Source organism: Lepisosteus oculatus, chromosome 8 (genome assembly GCF_040954835.1).
Source record: "Lepisosteus oculatus isolate fLepOcu1 chromosome 8, fLepOcu1.hap2, whole genome shotgun sequence".
In the NCBI taxonomy this organism is placed as follows: Eukaryota; Metazoa; Chordata; class Actinopteri; order Semionotiformes; family Lepisosteidae; genus Lepisosteus; species Lepisosteus oculatus.
In genome coordinates, this window is record NC_090703.1 from 40548518 (window position 1) to 40569201 (window position 20684).

A 20684-nucleotide genomic window follows, 5' to 3' on the forward strand; every position below is an offset into this window, starting at 1 on the left:
TATAAAAAAAGAACTAATGACCCCTTGAGGGGAGCAGGAGCTGACATTCCAGGCGCATTTACTAATTAGAAATAGAAGCAAGGAACTTTGTTAAGCACACAATTCCCTCCATTTAATTGTCTGACAGCAGTCTAAAACAACTAGAGGTCAATTTTAGATAAGATCACTTTCTTGGCCATATACAATTTCTTGTATTAGGAATTTGTCTTTTTACATACCCCAGCTTGCTCTCCATGAGACACACAGACAGGGAGAGAAGCTTGGGGTCAGAGCACAGGGTCAGCCATTTATACAGCGCCCCTGGAGCAGGTGGGGTTAAGGGCCTTGCTCAGGGGCCCAGCGGAGTAGGATTCCTCTGCCAGCTGCAGGATACAACCACCGCAGGCACGGATCCTTAGCCACAGAGCCACCGCATCACCCCAGGGTTTTTCAGGGCCTGTATCATTGAGCAATTTAAAAAAAACTCAGTTAAGACTATGCATTACAAAACTCTTCAAATAGTTTTAACAGGGCAACCGATTAATTTGTACCTGATTCTTCAGGATTTATGATACAACCAACTTCCATGGTAGATTCACACACACGAATCATGAGCAAGGACAGTGACATAAAAGGTTAAGGTTCTCACAATGGACAAAGTGAAGGCACACAACGATCTGTACATTTTGTGCCTCTCAGTTCCCCTCCCTCACATCGCTACAGAGTTGATGGTCAGACGCTATTACCCACAATGCAAAGGAATTCATGCCAGTCACTGCAGCCAGTCATTGCAAGGTGAGGGCAGGAATTGTTAATGAGAAGAAGTCAAGTGGGAGAGCACAGGCCGTGGGAAGAGAGCATGGTCAAGGTGAAGATCCCTCTCAGCTTTGTGAATAGATAGAGAAAAAACACAGACCTCAAAACGTCGAGCTAAAACTAAGACAGGTGCTAGGGAAGAACATATCACACTGTTGCACAAGTGCATGCCTTTTGAGCCACCAGACTCACCTGTTACACAGCACAGGCACTGCCCTGTGGATGACCCATGTCTCTGCTCACTGCTCCTTCAGAGCCAGTGAAACCAGGGTCTGGGTGTGCAAAGATCCTGGAAAGACAGCACCTTAACTGCCTGTCCCTCCTGCGACAGTGTCAGGAGAAAGAGGGTGTGGGAGAGAAGGGAGATTTAAAAGGTGCTGTCATCTGCTTTATCTCAGAACAAACACACAAAGACAGAAGCGTCAATACAAAACCTGTCACTGGAAAGACAGATAAAAATCTCATTATTCAATTTCAAGGCTTACAGCGCAGCACAGCGCAGTGCAAGCCCACCAATACCAATAGCACTCGAACTCCACCCCCCAACACAAACAGACACACGCATTCCCTTCCTCTGTTTCAGCACAAGCATAAGTAAACAACAGCAAGAGGCAAATATGCATCACGCCACACAACTCCCTCTCTGATGCCTGTGGCAGGCTGAAGCAGGGGTGTAGAGGACTGGTACCTGTTGCCTCCTTGGCTTTGTGCCTCCCTTTGGGCTGGCGATGCGAGTTGCCCATCATTCCGTGCTTCCTGTCCCAGAACATCGCCTCATCCCCTTACCTCTGCGGTGAGCAAGCGAGAGCGCGCGCGAGAGTGTGCGTGTTCCTGCCTGGATTGGAGCCAGCTATGGGCTGTAGAGGTCTGGTTCAATGAAACAGGGGAGTGTGGTGGTGGTGGGGAGGGGGGTGTTGGAATGATTCATCAATGTGGAGTGCTCCTTAGGGACAGCGTCTTTCCAGAAGGAGGAGCCACCGCTGCCTTGAGAGAAGAGAGAGCAGAGAGGGAGCCAGGCAGGCAGGCAGGCAGGCAGGAAGGAGGGAGGGCAGCTGTGTGTGCATGCGTTCAGTCGGCGGGAGAGAAGCTGGAGGGTCTGGGCTCTGAGGCGACTGTGCTTTTATATCAGCTGGTCGGGTCCTGTTCACAGGCGAAAGCACAATCAAAAAAGCTATATTCCAATGCAAATGATTTTCCCAGCCAAACCAAGACTTCTTCCAAGGGTATGTGTGTGTCACTTGGAAAAAGAACAGAAAAAACACACCCTCTGGAAAGACGCGCTCTGCCTGTTATAAATTACTGTGGATGCAGTACAGAGGTTTTATCTGATTCCCTGCAGTCAATTTAAAAACATCAGCTGAATACTTAGTTCTTACATTTACCTTCACTCAATTATCAATTCAGAACATCTGCTGGAAAACAGCATGTGGCCTCATAGTTTTGTGACTCTTTTTTTTCAGCACATAAACTTCATTGACAGGATCATTTCAGAGTGAAACTCTGAGAGTTGAAACTTTCTGAAGTGTGGCTGAGGATACTCTGTAGGAGGATTCCTGCAGGCTGTGGTACAGATTTTACAAATCATTTCAATTATGTGCAAAGTCACAAAGGAGAGAAAAAACTGCATAAACAATTTTTGGCATTTTGACATTAGAGCTCATATCACCAGTGTTATGTCCTTTCTTTACTGTGGAGTATTCTGGGATTGATTAAGGTTTGCTCGATCTCTATGTCTTCTGGACGTGTTTAACTTGGTTTGCCACTATTTGAAACAGCTTCAAAAAAAGAATTTATAGAAATGATGGCTGAGGAAGACTTTTCCAGCTCAACAGAGAGGGGACAGGGTATTTCTCTTCCACCTCCAGTGGGTTTTATCTCATCATCATCCACCTTTCTCTGGCCTTACTCTTTCTCTGGACACAATGTCCTGAGCAGAGTGGCCAGTTCAGCCGGACAGTGGATGAAAGAACATGTGAGTCTCCCAGTAGGACGTCCCCACTTGTACAGCAGGGTGGACTGGAGCAGCCTGAGTAAAGAACCTCACTCAAGATACAACAGCAGTGTCTGCAGCTGGGACTCAAACCCACAGCCCGGCAGTCATGAGTCCAGAGACTTACCCATTACGAGGTGCTGCCCACAACCATAAACAGGGCATGTGCAAAATAAAAAATGTTATAACAAGAAGCGGAAGACATACAGTTGACTTTCAAAGTTTTGCTTCACTAACAGCTGCCTATTTCAGGGCTAGAGCCTGCAGTTTTCACAGTTCACTTCTTCCACTTGTGCATCTAGGCTCACTGCCTGAAATAAGCTTGTCCTTGCCCTCAGTTCATAGAAGTTCAAGGGGCCTGCCACGTTAGGGTAGCTTGGTAGCTGCTCATGCTCATTCAGGCATGACAGGTTAGTTGCTCTTTGACCTGTGTGGATCAAGTCCTCAGAGACTTGCTGAGGGTGCGGACTGTGACTACTAGCTGGTTCACACACAAACACAAACAAGCAAGACACCACCTCAGCTTGGTCACAGCCAGCTAGCAACATGACCCACATTCAAACCCATAGTCAGATAGAACTATGGTCAACAAGTGCTTAGGCAAGTGCTTTTACTGGTTGAGCTACTTGGAGACCCAAGGCAGGCATGATCTGATGTGAACGAAGACCTTTAGAAAGGTTAGAGATGAGAGGTCATTCAGTCCATCTATCCCAGGTGGAAAACGGTAGCTAATTGATCCAAGGATCTTATATATCTGTTTGTTGATTGAAGATTCCCCAAATCCTTTGTGTATCCTGTTTGGAGGATGCCATTCAGTTGTTTCTTGAAAGAACACAGGCTATTAGCATCAACAACAAGGCTGGATAGCCTGTTGCATACTTCTTTACCTCAAGGGTTGTGAGAGTATGGAACTAACGCAGCCTCGTTAGTGAAGAACATAGTTTCTTTAGTCAATACTGGCCTCTGCTCTGTGCCATTGAATTCTTAACCCTTTTTCTTGATTTCAGTTATTTGGTTTTGTTAGGATTCGTCACAAAGGTTTCAGAAAACAAAGGCTTAAAGTGCAAATTCACATTTCTTGACACTCCAGTTTAGCTGACTGAGAAAGGTCAAACTGTAAAAATACGGTGGCTCTGTGGCTAAGGATCTGCGCCTGTGGCAGGAAGGTTGCCGGTTCAAATCCTGTGGCTGGCAGAGGAATCCTACTCTGTTGGGCCCCTGAGCAAGGCCCTTAACCCCAACTGCTCTAGGGGTGCCATACAATGGCTGACCCTGTGCTCTGACCTCAAGCTTCTCTCCCTGTCTGTGTCTCATGGAGAAAAGCAGGGGTATGCGAAAAGACGAATTCCTAATGCAAGAAATTGTATATGGCTAATAAAGAAACATTACAAAGCACAATTTTGCACTTGAGAGCTGTTCAAAGCTGACTTCAGTCTAGACAGAGAAAACAGCACCCTCTTGTGTCAACCACCAGCTATAGCCTCTCATTTATTTAACCAGCACTTCATTCAGCCTGCAAATCGCTCACCAATGACTGATGGTGTAGTATCGCCTTGGGCAATGTGCTCGACAAAGAGAAACGTTTCTTTTTCTTCTTTTAACATAGATGCACTGATTGCAAATCCAACTAGGCCCCTACAGGCCTGAGTTTAGCAAATGACTGAATAGCCTCAGGTAGAGAACACGATTACCTTAAATCTTTTTTACTCATTTAGCAACACTGTAATCCAATAAAGAACATACTAGACTTAACTAAACTAATTTTTTAGCTTTTTCCTTTTGTAACAATGAAATCGCTTAGTTTGGAACAGAGCTTTCTTTGATTTAAAGAAACAGATATTTTTTTTAATAAGTGCTTTTTCAACTCCCCCATTTCCATAAGAAAGGGCTTTTTTAAGCACTTAACCAGTAAATCTGCATTCAATCAGAAAGTCTTGCCTTGGGGTTTTGGAGAATCAATGTTTTAATTGCTAAAAAAACAGAAACTGAAAAACTCCTTTCTGGGAGGTACCACACTCTGACAAGGCTACAGTATATACCCTTACCAGGAAACCAAGGACCAGTGTACGCTGTCACTTACAAAACATAACTACAGTGCATCTGTGAGGTATTTGTGTGGGTTTTGTACGTTTTTCAGTATTTTAACCTCACATTTACTGAGATTAGTTTTCCACAGTTTAAATAATAGTTTCTTACATTTGTGTAAGCCATATCATAGTTTGTGCCATACTCCCCTTTTGCTGTTAAGAACTTTATAAAGCACTAGGATTGTCCATCTTTGTCCGGGAGTCCCCAGGGTAGGGGCTAGATTTGCCCCAGTGCCACTGATTTTACCGGAGAAGAGTCTGATAAAAGATCACCCACCCGAATTCCTAATATTTATAATGTCATTAGAGACTCTCAGGCTGAAAAAACAGTGGTAGGAACTCTGTTTGGTCAGCCTCCCTAACCTAGATGACAGTTCACTGTTTGCAAGACCCAAAATGACTAAACAGATCCTCCCAGCTGAGCAGAAGTTACTCAGTCACCACGCCCACAGTGACACAAAAACGCCCTTCCCCTGTTATCCCAGTCTGAAGTGCAAGGTCACCTCTTGGAACCTGCTGTTATCATCTCTCTGTAGCTTGCCACTGTCCCATTTTAAAAGAAACCCCCTCTGTTCTTTCTCAGCCATTCCAAGGGAAGTGTGTGAGATGATCACGCACACAGATTTACAGTACAGACAGCTCTTATTAAGACAACCAATGGCCCCTCACTTTCTATTAATGTTTAATGACTTAATGTTTCACACAACGTTTGCAATTAGAACATGTTCATGAATACAAGAAGCAACCATATATCCTTGACTCAGTATCTAAGCCCAGAGACAGATGTAGTTCTCCCCTGATCAAATATAAGAGCTGGGATTTACGAAAGGCTAATGACACAGCCAACAATCAAAAGAAAAGGAAAAACAGGACATATCCCATAATCCTCCCATAATTCTCAGAATGAAGAAATGTACGATGAAACTTGTGTTTAATGTTTCTGACTGTACTATCACAGCAGAAACACTGTGCAACAATCCGATTCAGATTGCAGAAGACTTTCTTCTAATAATCAAAGCAACCAGTCAAAGAATTAGCATATGTTTCAAGTACATACTACATTTCATCTAAGGGTAAACTGGGAGATTCTGGAAATGACGATGAGGATAGAAGTTCTCCAAAGTCCAAACACAGCAGCCCAGCTCAAGAGTAACCCTGCTTCCTAATTATCCCACCACCATTTTCTCTAGGAGGTAAATCAGATGGGGAAATTACCAAGCAAAGTTTTCCAGTGCAGACACTTGTACAGTACCAGTGTAATTTAAAGTGATGAAAAGACCGCGTGCAGACATTCAAAGGGGAAACTACTTGTTCTGTGTGGCAGGAAAATCTTCCCCACTTGGCTTCAATCATGGTCCGTCAAATCATGATAGATCTCAGCTACTGAGACGATCACACAAACCTCTTACCTCAGGAGCTCTGAGGTCACCTTGTGCACTGATGTTCTGAACTGAGCCTCCGGGTGTCAGAAATTTGTAGTTAATCTGCCTGCACTCCCTGGTGGTAATCTGCAACTATCAATCTGCTTTAAAGAGTCTACAGCAGCAGACATCCGGCTCAGAACAGATTACCAGTAATTAGTTGCCATTTAATGATGCAAGCCCCTCGTCAGCCTATGTAGCTGTAAATACACTTACAGATTCAGTCAGGTCTTTCCATATAATACTGCTGTCTGGTTTTAAAAAAGCAGTTTCATAAACAAAAAAAAAAATCGGAATAATTTTTATTTCGCATTCTGAACCGAGTGCTTTTCTCCGGCTCACATGTATCCCGCTTCTGTCAAAACCCAGTAGCATGTCAGAATGAGAGTGGTGCACACTTCACAAAAGCTGGGACTGAGCAGAAACTGGAGAAAGGTTCACAGGCTAACAACCCAGGAGGTTTCTTCAGCTATGTCAACCTATTGTAAACATTTCAGAGGGTAAGATCGTAGCACTTCTGGAACATTTCTTTGAGGGCTCTCTAATATAAGTGGACTCGTATTGACTGAATATTGTTTGAATACATCGCTGGGCTAGGGTTCAGCAGTGAGAATTAATACAGTACCCGGCAGGTCAAATTGTACAGCACCTCTTTATCAAACTCTTATGCATCACGTGCAATGAAGAATCCCTAATATCAGTTACATTGAAAGCATGTGGCTCTAAGACATCAATGATAAAATTGCACCGTTGTGTCTCATCACAATTCTTTATGAATAAAACATGGCAGTGACTCAGACAACATGGAGAGACCAAAACTACAGAAAACCTCTGTAGTAGAAATATCAGAATGGTGCCTGTAAGCAAAAAAATTACACTAAATTACTGTCCAAAACCAGCAGAGGGTTGTGTTAGAAAAAACAAAGGGCTATCTCAAAGTCATTACAATTAAGCCTTTTTTACCTTTAAGATGAAAAACTGATTTGTGCCTTTATTTAATCTGCATTAGACCACTGTCACTGACAGGGTACTTTCTAAAGAAGTAAAAAGGATTAGTAAATCCAGAACTCTGCGGCTTGCGTATCACCCAGAACTATTCTGGATCTATATATGTTCTGTACTTCCCATCCTGTAACGTGCAGAGGTTCCCTGTGACAAGTAGAGTTGACTTCAAGGTTCTCCTGTTCTTCAGTGTCTTAAGCACTGAATGTCCAGGTTAATTTAAAGGCTCACTAATTTAAAGCTTGGTCCACCTCTTAAGAAAGTGTGAGTCAGAAGATGTCTAAGCTACACACAGTGGGCTTCTCTCATGCTGCTCCACATACTGTATATGAAACTCACTGCTCAAATCCATTAGAGACTCTGTTACTGTGGACTCGTTTTAATACTCATTTGAAGACCTGTCTTTTTATGATAGCCGTTAATTTAAAATGATCATCATCATTACTGTTTTATGTAATTGGTGTTTAATGGTATAATTCATACTGACTCACACAGACAATAACTTTTCAAGTGTCAACAATCTGACATCAGTGTCCACTAATTCTCTCTAAATGCTCTTATACTCTGCTCAGACATTGCTCCTGGTTGTAAACTGTGGTGTGAATATGGCCATCGGCCACACACAGGAACCACAGGCAGGGTGAAGAGTGACACAACATCATTCTACACCACAGAGCAGGAATTCATTAGATACTGTGCAGCATGCAGCCCTGCTGCTCTTTGGGCACCAGGGGAGGAATAAATAATGCATGTTTCTCATTTAAACCAACAAGAAAAACGTGAAAATGTTCTAGAAATTACAGATCATATGATCAAAATTCCTTACATTTAGATTTTTTTTTCTGGACACTCCACTCAAAGCTCTTTACAGGTAATGGGGACTCCCCTCCACCACCACTAATGTGAGGCACCCAATGGATGTTAAGATGGCAGACAAAATTGCACCAGCACGCTCTCTTGGGAAAGACCAGGAACAAATTCAGGTAGGACACTGGGGTAATACCCCTACTCTTGAGAAATGCCCTGGGATTTTTAATGACCACAGAGAGTCAGGACTTCAGTTTTATGTCTCATCATAAGGAATGCACTTTTTTTTACAGTACAGTGTCCCCATCACTGTGCTGGGGCATTAGAACCCACACAGGCAGCAGGGTGAGCACCCCCTACTGGTCTTACTACCCCTCTTCCAGCAGCAACCTCAATTTTCCCAGGAGGTCTCCCATCCAGGTACTGGCCAGGCGCACACCTGCTTGGCTTCAGAGGGCTGCCAGTTGTGATAAAGGTGATATGGTTTCTGGCTGTATCGTGTAAGGAATCAACAAATTGTCAAAACTAAGTCAGGATATGATCCTTGTGGAATAGATATGGTGGAATCAAGTGTACCCAGACACTGATTATGGGAAAGTGCACCTGCACAAGCAAAGTAGCACATTATGTCCTGTTTGCTTCTCCATGGTAACCACCTCATGCTTCTCCCAGCATGTGACTGGCAGGCTGTGCTGCCGCAGGGAAGATTTCCAAGCCAGGATTCGTTGCACATGATCTTATTACCCAATTTATACCCAATGCAGGCCTCTCCAATGCAGAGAGCACTTGTCCTGTGATGGGAAAGACAGGAGGGATTGGTCCCGTTTGCATGGTTTTGATCCGGGACCTACTGTACTAAATGGCCTCATCTCAGTTGTGCTTCTCATCCAGGTTAATTCAAATGTGCAGCTGCTCATTCTGCACGCTGTTTGCTAACTCAGATGGGGCCATTTTCTCAGTGGTATCCTGCAGCACTTGACTAAGATCTTGTCCTAGCCAGTACCTTCCTCCTGTCTGTAACAGGGGTCAAATATGAACTGTGCCTCCACTCCAAAGGCACTGATCCGTTACAAGCCTCCTTCCTGCAGGTTTGTCTTTGCTGGTCTAATTCCAAAATGTGCAATATAAAAGCAAGAGATATATGTTATGTTAGCATACACCTGGGACATTGCGATGCAAACCATAACATCGATAACCCGGCCTAGTCATGATGTGCTATGTGTTGTGTCAAAGAATCAATCCGCAAACATCCACAGCATGCCTAGACAGGGCTATTGTAACCTTTCTTTTCTTCTTATGTTCTTATCTGCAGTAATATGCTGGTTGTGCTGATTGTGTACTTGAGCACAAGCTGTGGACCCATGAGCGCTAGAGGGGTTGAGAATCAGTCAGTTATACCTTGTATACCTGTCTGCCTCTGAATTCAAGTTGGAGGATGAACTTTGCGAGAGCTGGTTGTAAAAACCTCCACTTCCCACAGATATCATTCCGAATTTTCTACATAGGCAAACTGTGGGCACAGGACCCCCCACCCCACAGTGAAATAATAAAGAGTCGGTCTATCCAAGGTCTACCAATAGGAAAAATCAAGACGACATACGTGCAAAAGCATTTGAGGAAGACTAATAAAGGACAGAAGTGGCAAGAATCTCTAGGGTTGTATTCAGCACTTATTATTTATTATATGCTTAGGTCTAATACTTCTGTCTAAATAAAATGAGATAAAAGACTTGAGTGTATGTTTTTCATATGGCCAATCCATCAACTTCAATTTTGGAGTTTTTTTTAATTTTTCAAGCAGGTGAGAGACTGTTAGAATTAAGGCTTGAGGCAGAGGGACTGGTGAAGTCCTCTGTAAATTAAGCAGGGTCTATTAATACTGACTGCATGCACGTTTGTCTTATCAGTGGTGATGTGCTGCATTCTTACTCAAACAACAGCCTCAAATAGTACTAACCTGATACTGGAGGTGAAGACTGACCCCCAGAGCTGACATCAGAAATACATCATAATTCATTTTGACACCACAGAAAGGCTCAAGAGCTTGAAAGACTAGTTTGTGAGTGTTTGCTTGACCTACAACCTCCTGTGTGAAAGAGTGCATCTGTTTGACACCTCTCCTCTCTCTTCTATACTTTTTAAATAGCTTGCTTTTAAGGATCATAGAGACATTTAACCCAGTGGTCAAGTTTCCATGGGTTCAGAATACAGCATATTAGTTTTCAGACACCATTATGCCTGTATACCCAACATGCCTGTTATTGTCTCTACCCATATTGTGTGACATTCAGTGTCTTGTTCCCACAGTGAGAGACTGTTTATATCCAAGCACATTGCTAAATACTTACACATGACATCTTTACGCTGAGCTTAAAACTGTCCTAAATGATCTCCTTACTCATCCTTTAAGACAGTAGGGGGCCTTATCTAAGCAGACATAAAAGGTTATCATAAATCAAATAAAAGCTTTTTGCGCCTAATTCATTGGAAAGTCTGCTTTTCCCTGTGAAAAATGCAGCATTTCAAGTGCATTTTTCACTGATGTTTTTCTGTTTTCCAGAAATGTCTCTCCTTAGATATTCAGGACATTAAGAGTAACAATTCTAACCAGATAAGAAAAGGGTTCGCCTATCCCTGAGTTTTTAGTCTGAAAGCCAAAATTCCTCAATTTAGTGACAGTGCTGTTGGCATTCATTTCTAGTAAACATGTACCTGAAGCCTTTTTAATGACTGAAAATCCAATAGTTAGATTTCTGGCTTTCTAATAAAGGTGAATATATATTTTAAAATTCCTTTTAATAAATGCACTAGCCAAAACAAGTCAAAAGAATTGCTTTCTGTCCAAATTAGCTTTACTCTGAGTGTAAGGAATATAACCCAACTTTGGGATATGACAGTATTGCCAAACTAACGGGATCTTTGTCAGCTAGAAACACAAAAATGGAAACAGTCAGGCCATAAAAATACTTGACCTTAAATTTAACTAATAAAAAGACACTGTGCAGCTCACCTGCTCTTTAAACACGAGAAAGAGACTGCAGATAAAAGTGTCCTAAAAGTGACTGACCCTTCTCTAAAGCCCTGGATGGTCCTGGATGCTGCAGTGTGTTAATGAGGATGCCTCAGCTTGCTAGCAAGCTGCGGAATTCATTGGCTCAGGTTTGAAACCCTGCTCCCCAGCTCACTGGCAGATGGGAGCCACATGCATCAATGTAGGCATCTCGTGCTGGAAACCCTAGGCTCCATGCCAGCTCATAGTGGGCTGGGGCAAGTCAACTCACAAAAGGGAACTGGTTCCAGCTTTAGAGACCTAATATGCTGAATAGCACACGATATGGTCTGTGCGAAAGGCTGTTTTCATGTTTTTGTGAACCCTTTCGATCCGAGATCCCTGTTACAACTAACGCACCGTCTACTCATGTTCATAAACAAAAACACAAAGCATTCAAATCACATTCCAAACATCAAAGAACTGAGAGGTAAAGCAAAAATAAATGTAAAAAGTAAAATCAGAGGACAAGTGCAATAATGGGGCACTCTTACAGTTGTCTAAAAGAAGCTGGAAATTTAAGAATGGCCCAGGAAAGAACAGTACAGTGCAGACCGATAATACCCTTACGGATTTAGCGGTGTCCTTGACACTCACAGATAGCACAGGTGACCTCCCACAACCCTAACTCTAACAACAGCATCGCTGTAGGAGCCTTGTCAGAACCCCCAGCAAGTTATCTGAAAGAGACATGTGCATCTTTAAACAAACTATGTTTATTTTTAAATGAGAATCCCCTCCCCATATATATATATATCCTGGAACATACTGTATAATGCATATAAAAAATCAGGACACAGTATAAAATGCGTGCATCTGTCTTCACACACTTTAATCACTTTTTATCCACTGAAATCCAGCTAAGGATATAGGACAAGGTCAGAACACCGTGACGTGACTTACTCAAGCGCTCCTCATTTGTGTGGTTATCACATTCCTCTCATATCTGAGAGTTGGGACATGCCACTCGAAAGGTTGTGCATTCGGTCACAGGTGTTCCTTAAAGTTCAGGGTGGATCTTTCTCCCTCATCTCCTAAAAAATCGTATTAGTGCACAAATATCAACCTGGCAAACAAAACTGTGCGTGTAACAGGAAATTTCATGTCGGGTTCATGTTATTGGAAGTCACAGGAATATTTACCTGGGTGCTAGGAACATTCTCTTTATTCTGATTCTGTGTGTAGGCTCTGTCTAGAAATAAAAAACTCTCTTTGCTGTTAGTTTCTATGAGTCTGAGTTATTTTTCCACACACAATTAAGTTTATTTTTACTGTCACAGTGAGACCTAGATATTAATTTAGAAACTTCCTGGAAATCCCCTTGGATGTGTCTTTTAGTACAGTTTGTTTCAATCAAAAATCAAATTCAATTCTAAAATGTCAATGTTTTTTAAATATGTCGAATATCTCATTGTATGGTCATCACAGCTTATAACTCTTCAGCTTCTCTTTCATTTCTCCTTACCGAAATGGGAAAACGGGAAGAATTCCTCTAAATGAAAAATCGATTAATTCATCATTGTCCACAACGGTCAAACATCTGCCCCTGCCTGCATATACAACTTTCCTGGATTCACTCTGATGCTGGCTTTTGACAACTATATTGGTGAACAAATGTATTTCCCCAAGACACTTCTAGAACTTTGTATTACATAGAAATCATAGCAAGGATAAGAAAATTAAGCTTCTGTGCAACTAAACCGTTAGGGCACACTAAATTTGTTCTCAGTTGCCAAGTTTTGGGCTTCAGATAAGCTTTCAGAAGGAAACTGACATTTCTAATAGTATTTCTGACTTTTCTTTTGTCGTGTGCTTTGAGTGAAATATCCTTCAATTCTTTGTCAGAATCCATCTCATCCCATCTCCCTCCCACTGTTTCTCTTTCTTCACAAATCTGCATTACAACTCAACCTATATTATTAATCCCAGAAGTGTCCACCTCTATCTGACAGGCAACAAGAACAGGACAGCTGCAAGATCCTTCATTTGTGAACCAGGTCTCCAAAAAAAATGGCTGACCGGGTCCTGTAAAATAATGGCTGACCTGCAAAAGCAAGAGCTGTATCTTTCTTCAGTCTGGACTATTTGTTCTCACACTTTTATAGCAAAGACAAAAACTTCCTCAGAAGTAAATGAATTCATGAATGCCTTTGTGATTATAGGGAAACCACAAAGGACGTTTTGGCTGATGGTGGGAACTTCAACATAAATTTAGAATTAACTAGGAGCTTCTGGCCAGCATTTTACATAATCCAAGGATCACATAAATAAAGACCTGGATTACAAAAAAATCCAGTAATGCTACAGCTGTAGTTTATCTACATGCTTATCTGACAGACTGAAGATTTTGAAAAGCCCTAATCTTCCTGAAGAAGAATGAAGAACAGAGATTTTTTCTGCACTACCCATTAAAGCAACAGAGACAATTTAACAATGCACCCTTCATTTAGGACAGCACAAAGACTAGGCAGGGGTCTTATCATTCTGTTCTCTCCAACGCACCTGTGACATCAACACGCCTGTGGACCTGCACAGAAGTCCACCTTTGTTAGAGTCACCGGTGAACCCACGTAACCTGGCCGTTAGTGAACTTTGAAGATTGCCTCTGGTTGTTTTTTGCTCAAAAGCCAGGATGTTAGTAACACAGAGGAATGACAGGCCGCAGCAAGGAAAAAACATATACCCTACCTGTGTGACGCTTTTCATTGCTGGAGTCAAGGAGGAAGGTAAGAAACAGTGAGTTAGATCCAGCCCAGGCTGTTTCTGCAGCGCAGCTGGGGAAAGGGAGCAGGCAGCTGGAGCTCAGGGGGAGGGTGTGAGCCTCATGAGCCCTGCCTCTCTTTCTAACCTAAACCATGTCCTGCGTTTAGGGGGGTGGACATTCGAGTACAGCCAGCCTTTTACGTATTTTAAGGAGAGAAAAGTTGTTGTTTTTTCACTCTTATTATTGAATTAGAGCCTATCTCGGACATTTTCTGGCAATATGAAAAAGAACACGAAAGGAGATTAAAAGATGTTGTCCACCCCAACCTACCACTGTATAACACAAAAAGTTACTAAACAATTGAGAAATGTCTGGAGCAAGGTAAGGTTTTTCCGGTTTTCTGAAATATTCTGAATAAGACACGCTCATTGGGTGCATTCTGTATCTAATGTTTTGTAATTCAGATCACATAAAAAGTTTTTGAAGGTGACAACTTGGAGATAAGATGTTAAACCAAGTGACTAAAGACTCAGCAGCACTTCACACAAAGTATTAGCCCCATTGTCAGAAATAATGGCTATATCCCATTAGCTATTATATATACTGTACACCATGTGCAGACTACAACCCCTGCTTTAGCACTGAAGTCTGTTTCTATCTCATGTTGCCACTGAAACGGGTCTTAATCTCAGGACCACTTCCTGGTTTAAAGTTGCTTTATTTTTTTCCTTTTATACCAAACAATTTTGGAATCACCATTTAAAAAAAAACGGCCTGCGGTTGTAGCTCAACACTATTGAATAAAACGCTAACTCTGTTGCTTCTCTTCCTCCCACCCCAGCCATTACTACACATTCCAGCAATCACATATCATCAGGCACACAAACCGCCTGGTCATGCACTCAAGCACTCGGCATCTCTATGAGTGAGCAGTTTATCTTCTTTGTACAGTATTGCGGAACGTTAAGCACTTTCCCATCATCCTAAATGAACAAGGTGAGGTTGTACTCTACTAGTACTGACAAAATTTCTCCCCTAGTACAAACATCTGCCCCTGCCTGTAGATGGCTATCCTGTTACTCCATCATGGGCTGGAGTCCTGCTGGAACGTACAACTGGGTTCGGCACTCCTGCTACTCGTAGTCAGGAAGACTAAAATAACCTGAGGGTCATTTGTCCCAGTGTCATAGGCTTTTGAACCGTGATGAGGCATGATCTCTGCACTCCTTCTCAGGCTCAACATCTCTACCACACTGACGCTGAAAACTGCTATCCTGTAAGGTTAGGAAGGTGAGAAATGCCTCAACTCCTGCTGTTACTTTGCTTATGGGAAGGGTTTCAAATCGGCAAGGTGAAATTTCAATCCTGAATTCCAAAACTGAGCACAAAAACTAAATGACAAGACTGGGGGAAAAAAATCAAATCTCTAACTGCAGCCGTGAAATCCTTCCAAACCAGCTGTGCGTAATCTGAGAAGCACGCCCCCTTGCTAACGATCAACTGCTGCCTTTTTGGCACCAAAGTCAAATTCCGGATACGGTCCACAACAGCATCTGGAAAATACAAGATCATTACTGTTCCCCCTTCCCCCAAGACACGTTCGGTTTGACAGGACTTCTGTGGAGCCCTTGACAAAACCCAAATCTCTAGCCTATTTAGAAGAGCAGACAAGATGACAACCAAGGAGCGTACGTATAGTTAATACGCTATTGTGTTTTGTTCATTTCAATTTAATTCAATTTATTTTATATAGCACCTTTCACAACAAGCTTGCCGCAAGGCACTTAACAAAGCAAGTTACCATACATGTTGTGAATACAGAACAGAAAAGACCAGAAGACAACGGAGGAGAGGAACTTAATTTGCCTGTCTGAGAAAATGACAGCCCTGGCATACCCCTGAAGTATGAGGAATGAACCACGGAGCTGCTCCAAGGGTGAAGATGGAGTGGAGGGAGGGGTGTAGGAAAGATACACATGTATTTACACAGAGGGGAGTGGAAACACAAGATTACATTCGGACCGTCTTGTAAACTAGTGTTTAACAACACCATTTTGAAGATTTTCTTCCTCTCCTGGCTCGCACACACATCCATGGGTGACAGAAGGCTTTTTTTTCTTACAGAAACCTTGGACTGGGGGGCGGAAACTTGTATCAGATTAAAAGAGGAGAGAGACATGCATTTTTAACCAGTCTAGAGGATTAACAATCAGCCATTTTTCATTTAACAATTTTGGTGTTTTCATTTTTGGCAATATTATGTACTGTGTGCTCACAAACCAACATTCTTTGTTAAGAAGTGGACCACAGCCCTGAAGTTGACCAAGACTGAGGAGTACTTCCTATATGTATGGGTTCAATAATAAAATATCTGGAAAATAAGCACCCTTGTAAGCATCACAGACACCCCAAGCTTTACCTGAGAAAAGCATATACTGAACGGGAGTATTGTCGACTGTCCCCCATTAGCACAGTAAGAGTACTGCCCATGATTTCAAGAACAATAGTTACATCAATGATCGTAAAATAAGGAAAAGAAACTGACATAGTAACATACAAACCCTGACACTGACAGATGTTGAAAATTCTTTAATCAGAGTAAGCTTCTTTTGCTGCTTAGGTTAAAGCAGCACTTTGTACAAGTTGATTGCTAATGACACCCATGGCAACCTCTTCTGGTATCAAATTTATTTTAGGTTTTCTGCAGCCAAGTGCATTCTGGATATATTTTTGCTTCTTTTTGTCATGCATGTTATTTGAAATAAAATTTAGCCCAATAAATTCATCAATGCAGCAGAGCTCTTAAGACCGTCTGAGGTACAGAAACTCTAATACCTAAGCAGTTGAGCACAGAGAAGTTAAGAGCCTCATTACTGTAATTCAGTGGATGAAAGACTGTTTTTATGGTCAAGCAAGTGTCAGGAACAATTTGGATGAGTTACCTCCCTTAATACAGGTAAATATTACTGCAAAGTCTCCATACATAGCCTGCACTATAGAGGGCCCTTGAACTATTCTGTACATGTTTTGTCAACTTTAAGAGTAGCTATTTGTTTTCATCTTGTCTTGAAATGGTATTTGATGTCAGTTCTCGACTATGAAAACCCAGAAAAACTCTGGGATGGTTCACTAGCTCATCATTACCAATAGGACAATGCTCCATGTTTCAGGACAGCCACTTCAAATAGGGGGTTGGCATAAAAAAAATAAACAACTGCCCTCAAAAATGTTGCCTTTACTGTGGACAAGAAGGGAGTTTTTGAGCCCAGACCTGTACTTCACCTGCTGAACAAGACCTCTGAGTGTGGGAGCAAACGCAGATCTAGGTAATTGGAGTGGAAAAGTCTTATCTGTTCGATTATAATAAGGCTTCACTTTGTACTTGTGATGGATCCCTGTTTTTGGACCTTCTGCAGACAAGAGGGGAACAGGGCTATGGCAGAGAAGGATGGGTCTTTTCTATTCGCACAAACATTCACAGAAAGAAAACGTTGAAAATGCCAAAATGCAGGAATGTAATCATTCAGACTTCTATGCATTATTGAGAAAAAGTCTGTAAAAGACTAAACAACAGCCAAAATATATTAAACTAGCAAAATGATGTCAAATAATTCTGTGTTTTTCACAAATGGAAACCTTGGGGTTCAACAACTATTTTTATTTAAAAAATAATAATTATTATATACTTCTGAGCTGATAAGACTGATGTCTATTCTTCCTATAGTGGGTATCTGTTTCTCCTACGGTTATGTTACTTAAAGTACTGTATCTTCAACATAATACATCATACATACAGCATATAAAAAGCATGGCAGTGGTTGTCCAAAACTATAATGACAGTTAATAGGAAATCTAAATATCCCCGACAGTGAGTTTGTTCTCAGACTTGATTTCAGTATGCACTTTACTTTACTGCCACCTTCTGACAAGTTACTGCATAATCACCATCTCAACCACATTAAAATATGCTATGTTCTCCACAAGAGTTTTGTAAGATTTATTGGTTATCTTTATTAAATGACCAAGATTTTGTCCTTTTAAACCTTTGAACATTTATTTTAAACAAAAGCTGCCTGATCGCCTTCACAAAATTGTACATATCACAAAGTAGTAAAAGCAGAGAAAATTAAAATGTGAAACATTCAGTTCTGAATTAATTAATTTCTAGCACGTCTGGATCTATTATTGTATAAAATAATCTAAAATACAGGTGTGCCTCTATTTAAAAAAATTCCACACCCCATTCAAAACAAACATTTAAAAAAAGAGAAGAAGTAACCTCTTCTTTGACATGAGAGTAATTCTATAAGTACAATTAATGTGAAAATAAAATACATTAATTATGTATGAAGTAGCCCATTTGTAGACTTTATAACAAGAATCAAGCATGAGGATCTGTGCTAATATTGATGGACCACTATGACCAGGAATGACCAACCAATCTACTCACTGGACCTGCTAATACATTTTACTTATATAGGTGTATCTCAGAGTGGTTTACATATAGGAGGGGACTATTTGCACCCAGCCCCCAACTGAGTGACGCACGTCAGCCCCCCACTCTCCCTCGTAAACGCTGTTACATTTCCAAACCTCCTGTTTCACAATCTCATTCCTAAACTGAACCCATCACATTCACATGCACCAGATTCCTCAAATTCTCACTCCCAGACCAATTATCTAACCATCCCTTTTCCTTCAGTATTAAAAGATCCCTCACACACCAACCCATGCTCACTATTGAGAAGCCTCCTGAAGTATTCTCTTGTGCGTGTTTCTAACCTTTTTGACTGATCTCCCAGATCCTAATCTTTGCTCCTGGCTTCATCGACCACGCTCTTTGGATTTCGTTTTTCGGATTGTCTTTCTCAGGTTTCCCTGGTTACCGGACTCATTGCTTCTCCAATCGACCAAGCCCCTGGATTACGTGTTTTGGATATTGTCCCTGTGCTACTCCACATTCTGCAGAATTCACGGTTACGCATAAGGATCCTCCTATTCTACATATCGGTTCCCTGACACATTCTTCCCCAGCAGCCCCACTTTACAGCTGATCAGGAGGAAGGGTGAGAAACTATGTCAGCTGCTGGATTGAGGGGGAACTTTAGGGAGGTCAGATCATAGAATTTAGCCAGGACACCAGGGAACACCCTAGTGTAGAAAACATACCTACTCTTGCAAACAGTGTCAGATCTTTAATACCAACGTAGCCAGGACCTTGGTTTAATGACTCCCCTGAAAAACGGCAACTGCACAGTGTGCCCTGTCACCATACTGGAGCATTGCCATGGTCCAAAGGGAGAGAGAGTCTTTATTATCCCCGGTGGGGGGGCAAGTTGTTTTTAGAGCAGCAGTGTTGGTGTACAGACAAAGAAAGAAAAGAAACAATATAACATACATATTTGCATAGAAGGTCAATTGTAGCTCATCCAGGTGGATGCTGCACATTAGTGGTGGTGGAGGGGAGTCCTCATTACCTGTAAAGCGTTTTGAGTGGAGTGTCCAGAAAAGCGCTATATAAGTGTAAGTAAATATTATTATTATTATTATTATTATTATTATTATTATTATTATTATTATTAATTGTTAAGTAACGATGTGGCTACAGGTATGAATGAGAACTTAAATCTGTGGGTTGGGGAGTATCTGTGTTCTGGTGGGAGTAACTGGAAATGATTAAACAAGGGGTGTGAAGGATCGGTGCAGATGGATTTTGCTATTCCCAAAACACTTGAATGATAGATGGAGGACAGGGCTGGAAGATCAGCACCAATGACCTTCTGACATAGTTTCACAAGTTTGTTCTTGCTTCTCAGATTCAGGTTGCCAAACCAGCAGATCAGCGTAAAAGTTAGAACAGATTCAAGGAAGGGAAGAGCATCACTTACTGGTCCGTTAATACCATAGACAGCAGCAATCTGGTTTTCCTACTAGGTCTCCCATCCCAGTACTGACCAGACATCCTAAACGTAACAGAGGTTGTTGAGTTACCTGATTCAGCTTTCAGGTCCATCAGGGTCTGATGGAGGTCTGAATGATCTGGACACATCACTTAATGGCAGCAACATCTTACAGCGTTTTGTAATTCGACAGTTAATGCCAAACCTTTTCAGATTACTTGACAAATAAAGAACAGCTCAAACAGTGACTCACCTTCACCAGAAAGGGAAGGGATCATTTTTCAGAAATCAGTACTAATCGCCGGCTCTCAGCTCAACCTCTGGGGTTTTTATATCTCAACACGCTCATAGAAAGATCACCCTACATGCTCAAACAATGATGCACACATGCCCGGGATAAAGGATTAGGTTCTGGAAAGACACACCTGGCCACAGGCCGTATCAACTTTTCCTCCACAAAGCCAGCGAGCACGTCCCACTCAGTGAAATGTCACACGATATAATAGAGCAATTGAATAAAATGCTACTGTTCAGTTGTAACAAAACCCAGGCCATAGACAAAAGGAGCTCCCATAAATATAAAAGGGCAATTCAGAACTTTTACTGAAGACGGTTTGGCTTGTCAGTAGCAAAATAGTTTCCCAGCACAAGTGGGGACATGGAACAAACACAATTCCCATTAATGGGTGCAGGCAGCTGGGTGCTAAGAGCAAGATAAATAGCTGCTTCTTTTTTTCATGAACTAAGAAAGACTGGCATTAACCTTCTCATTGCCACATGTCATAATCAGTGTTGTGTGTTCATCACCAGTCCTCTCTTGAAGATTAATGCTAGCGGGACATCAACCCTCACAATGCCCTAGAGTGGACAACAGACAGACTCGAATAAACCCATCTCTCAAAGCCATTTATCCCTTTACTTGCATGTTT

The 20684-nt window shown here is 41.9% G+C and overlaps 1 protein-coding gene across 4 annotated transcripts in view; it reads right to left on the reverse strand.

The window, feature by feature from the left end:
- The window catches only part of nhsl2 (NHS-like 2), a 100830-nt gene that overhangs the window by 46980 nt on the left and 33166 nt on the right, over positions 1-20684 (reverse strand). Inside the window, exon 1 of one of the 4 annotated variants that reach the window (XM_006632802.3) lies at positions 1484-2304. The exons of the other annotated variants lie outside the window; for them this stretch is intronic. Within the exon in view, the coding sequence (XP_006632865.3) occupies positions 1484-1565 (82 nt within the window). The 5' untranslated portion in view covers positions 1566-2304. Of the gene's footprint in view, positions 1-1483; positions 2305-20684 lie in introns of those variants that run through there. 4 annotated transcript variants of the gene reach the window in all.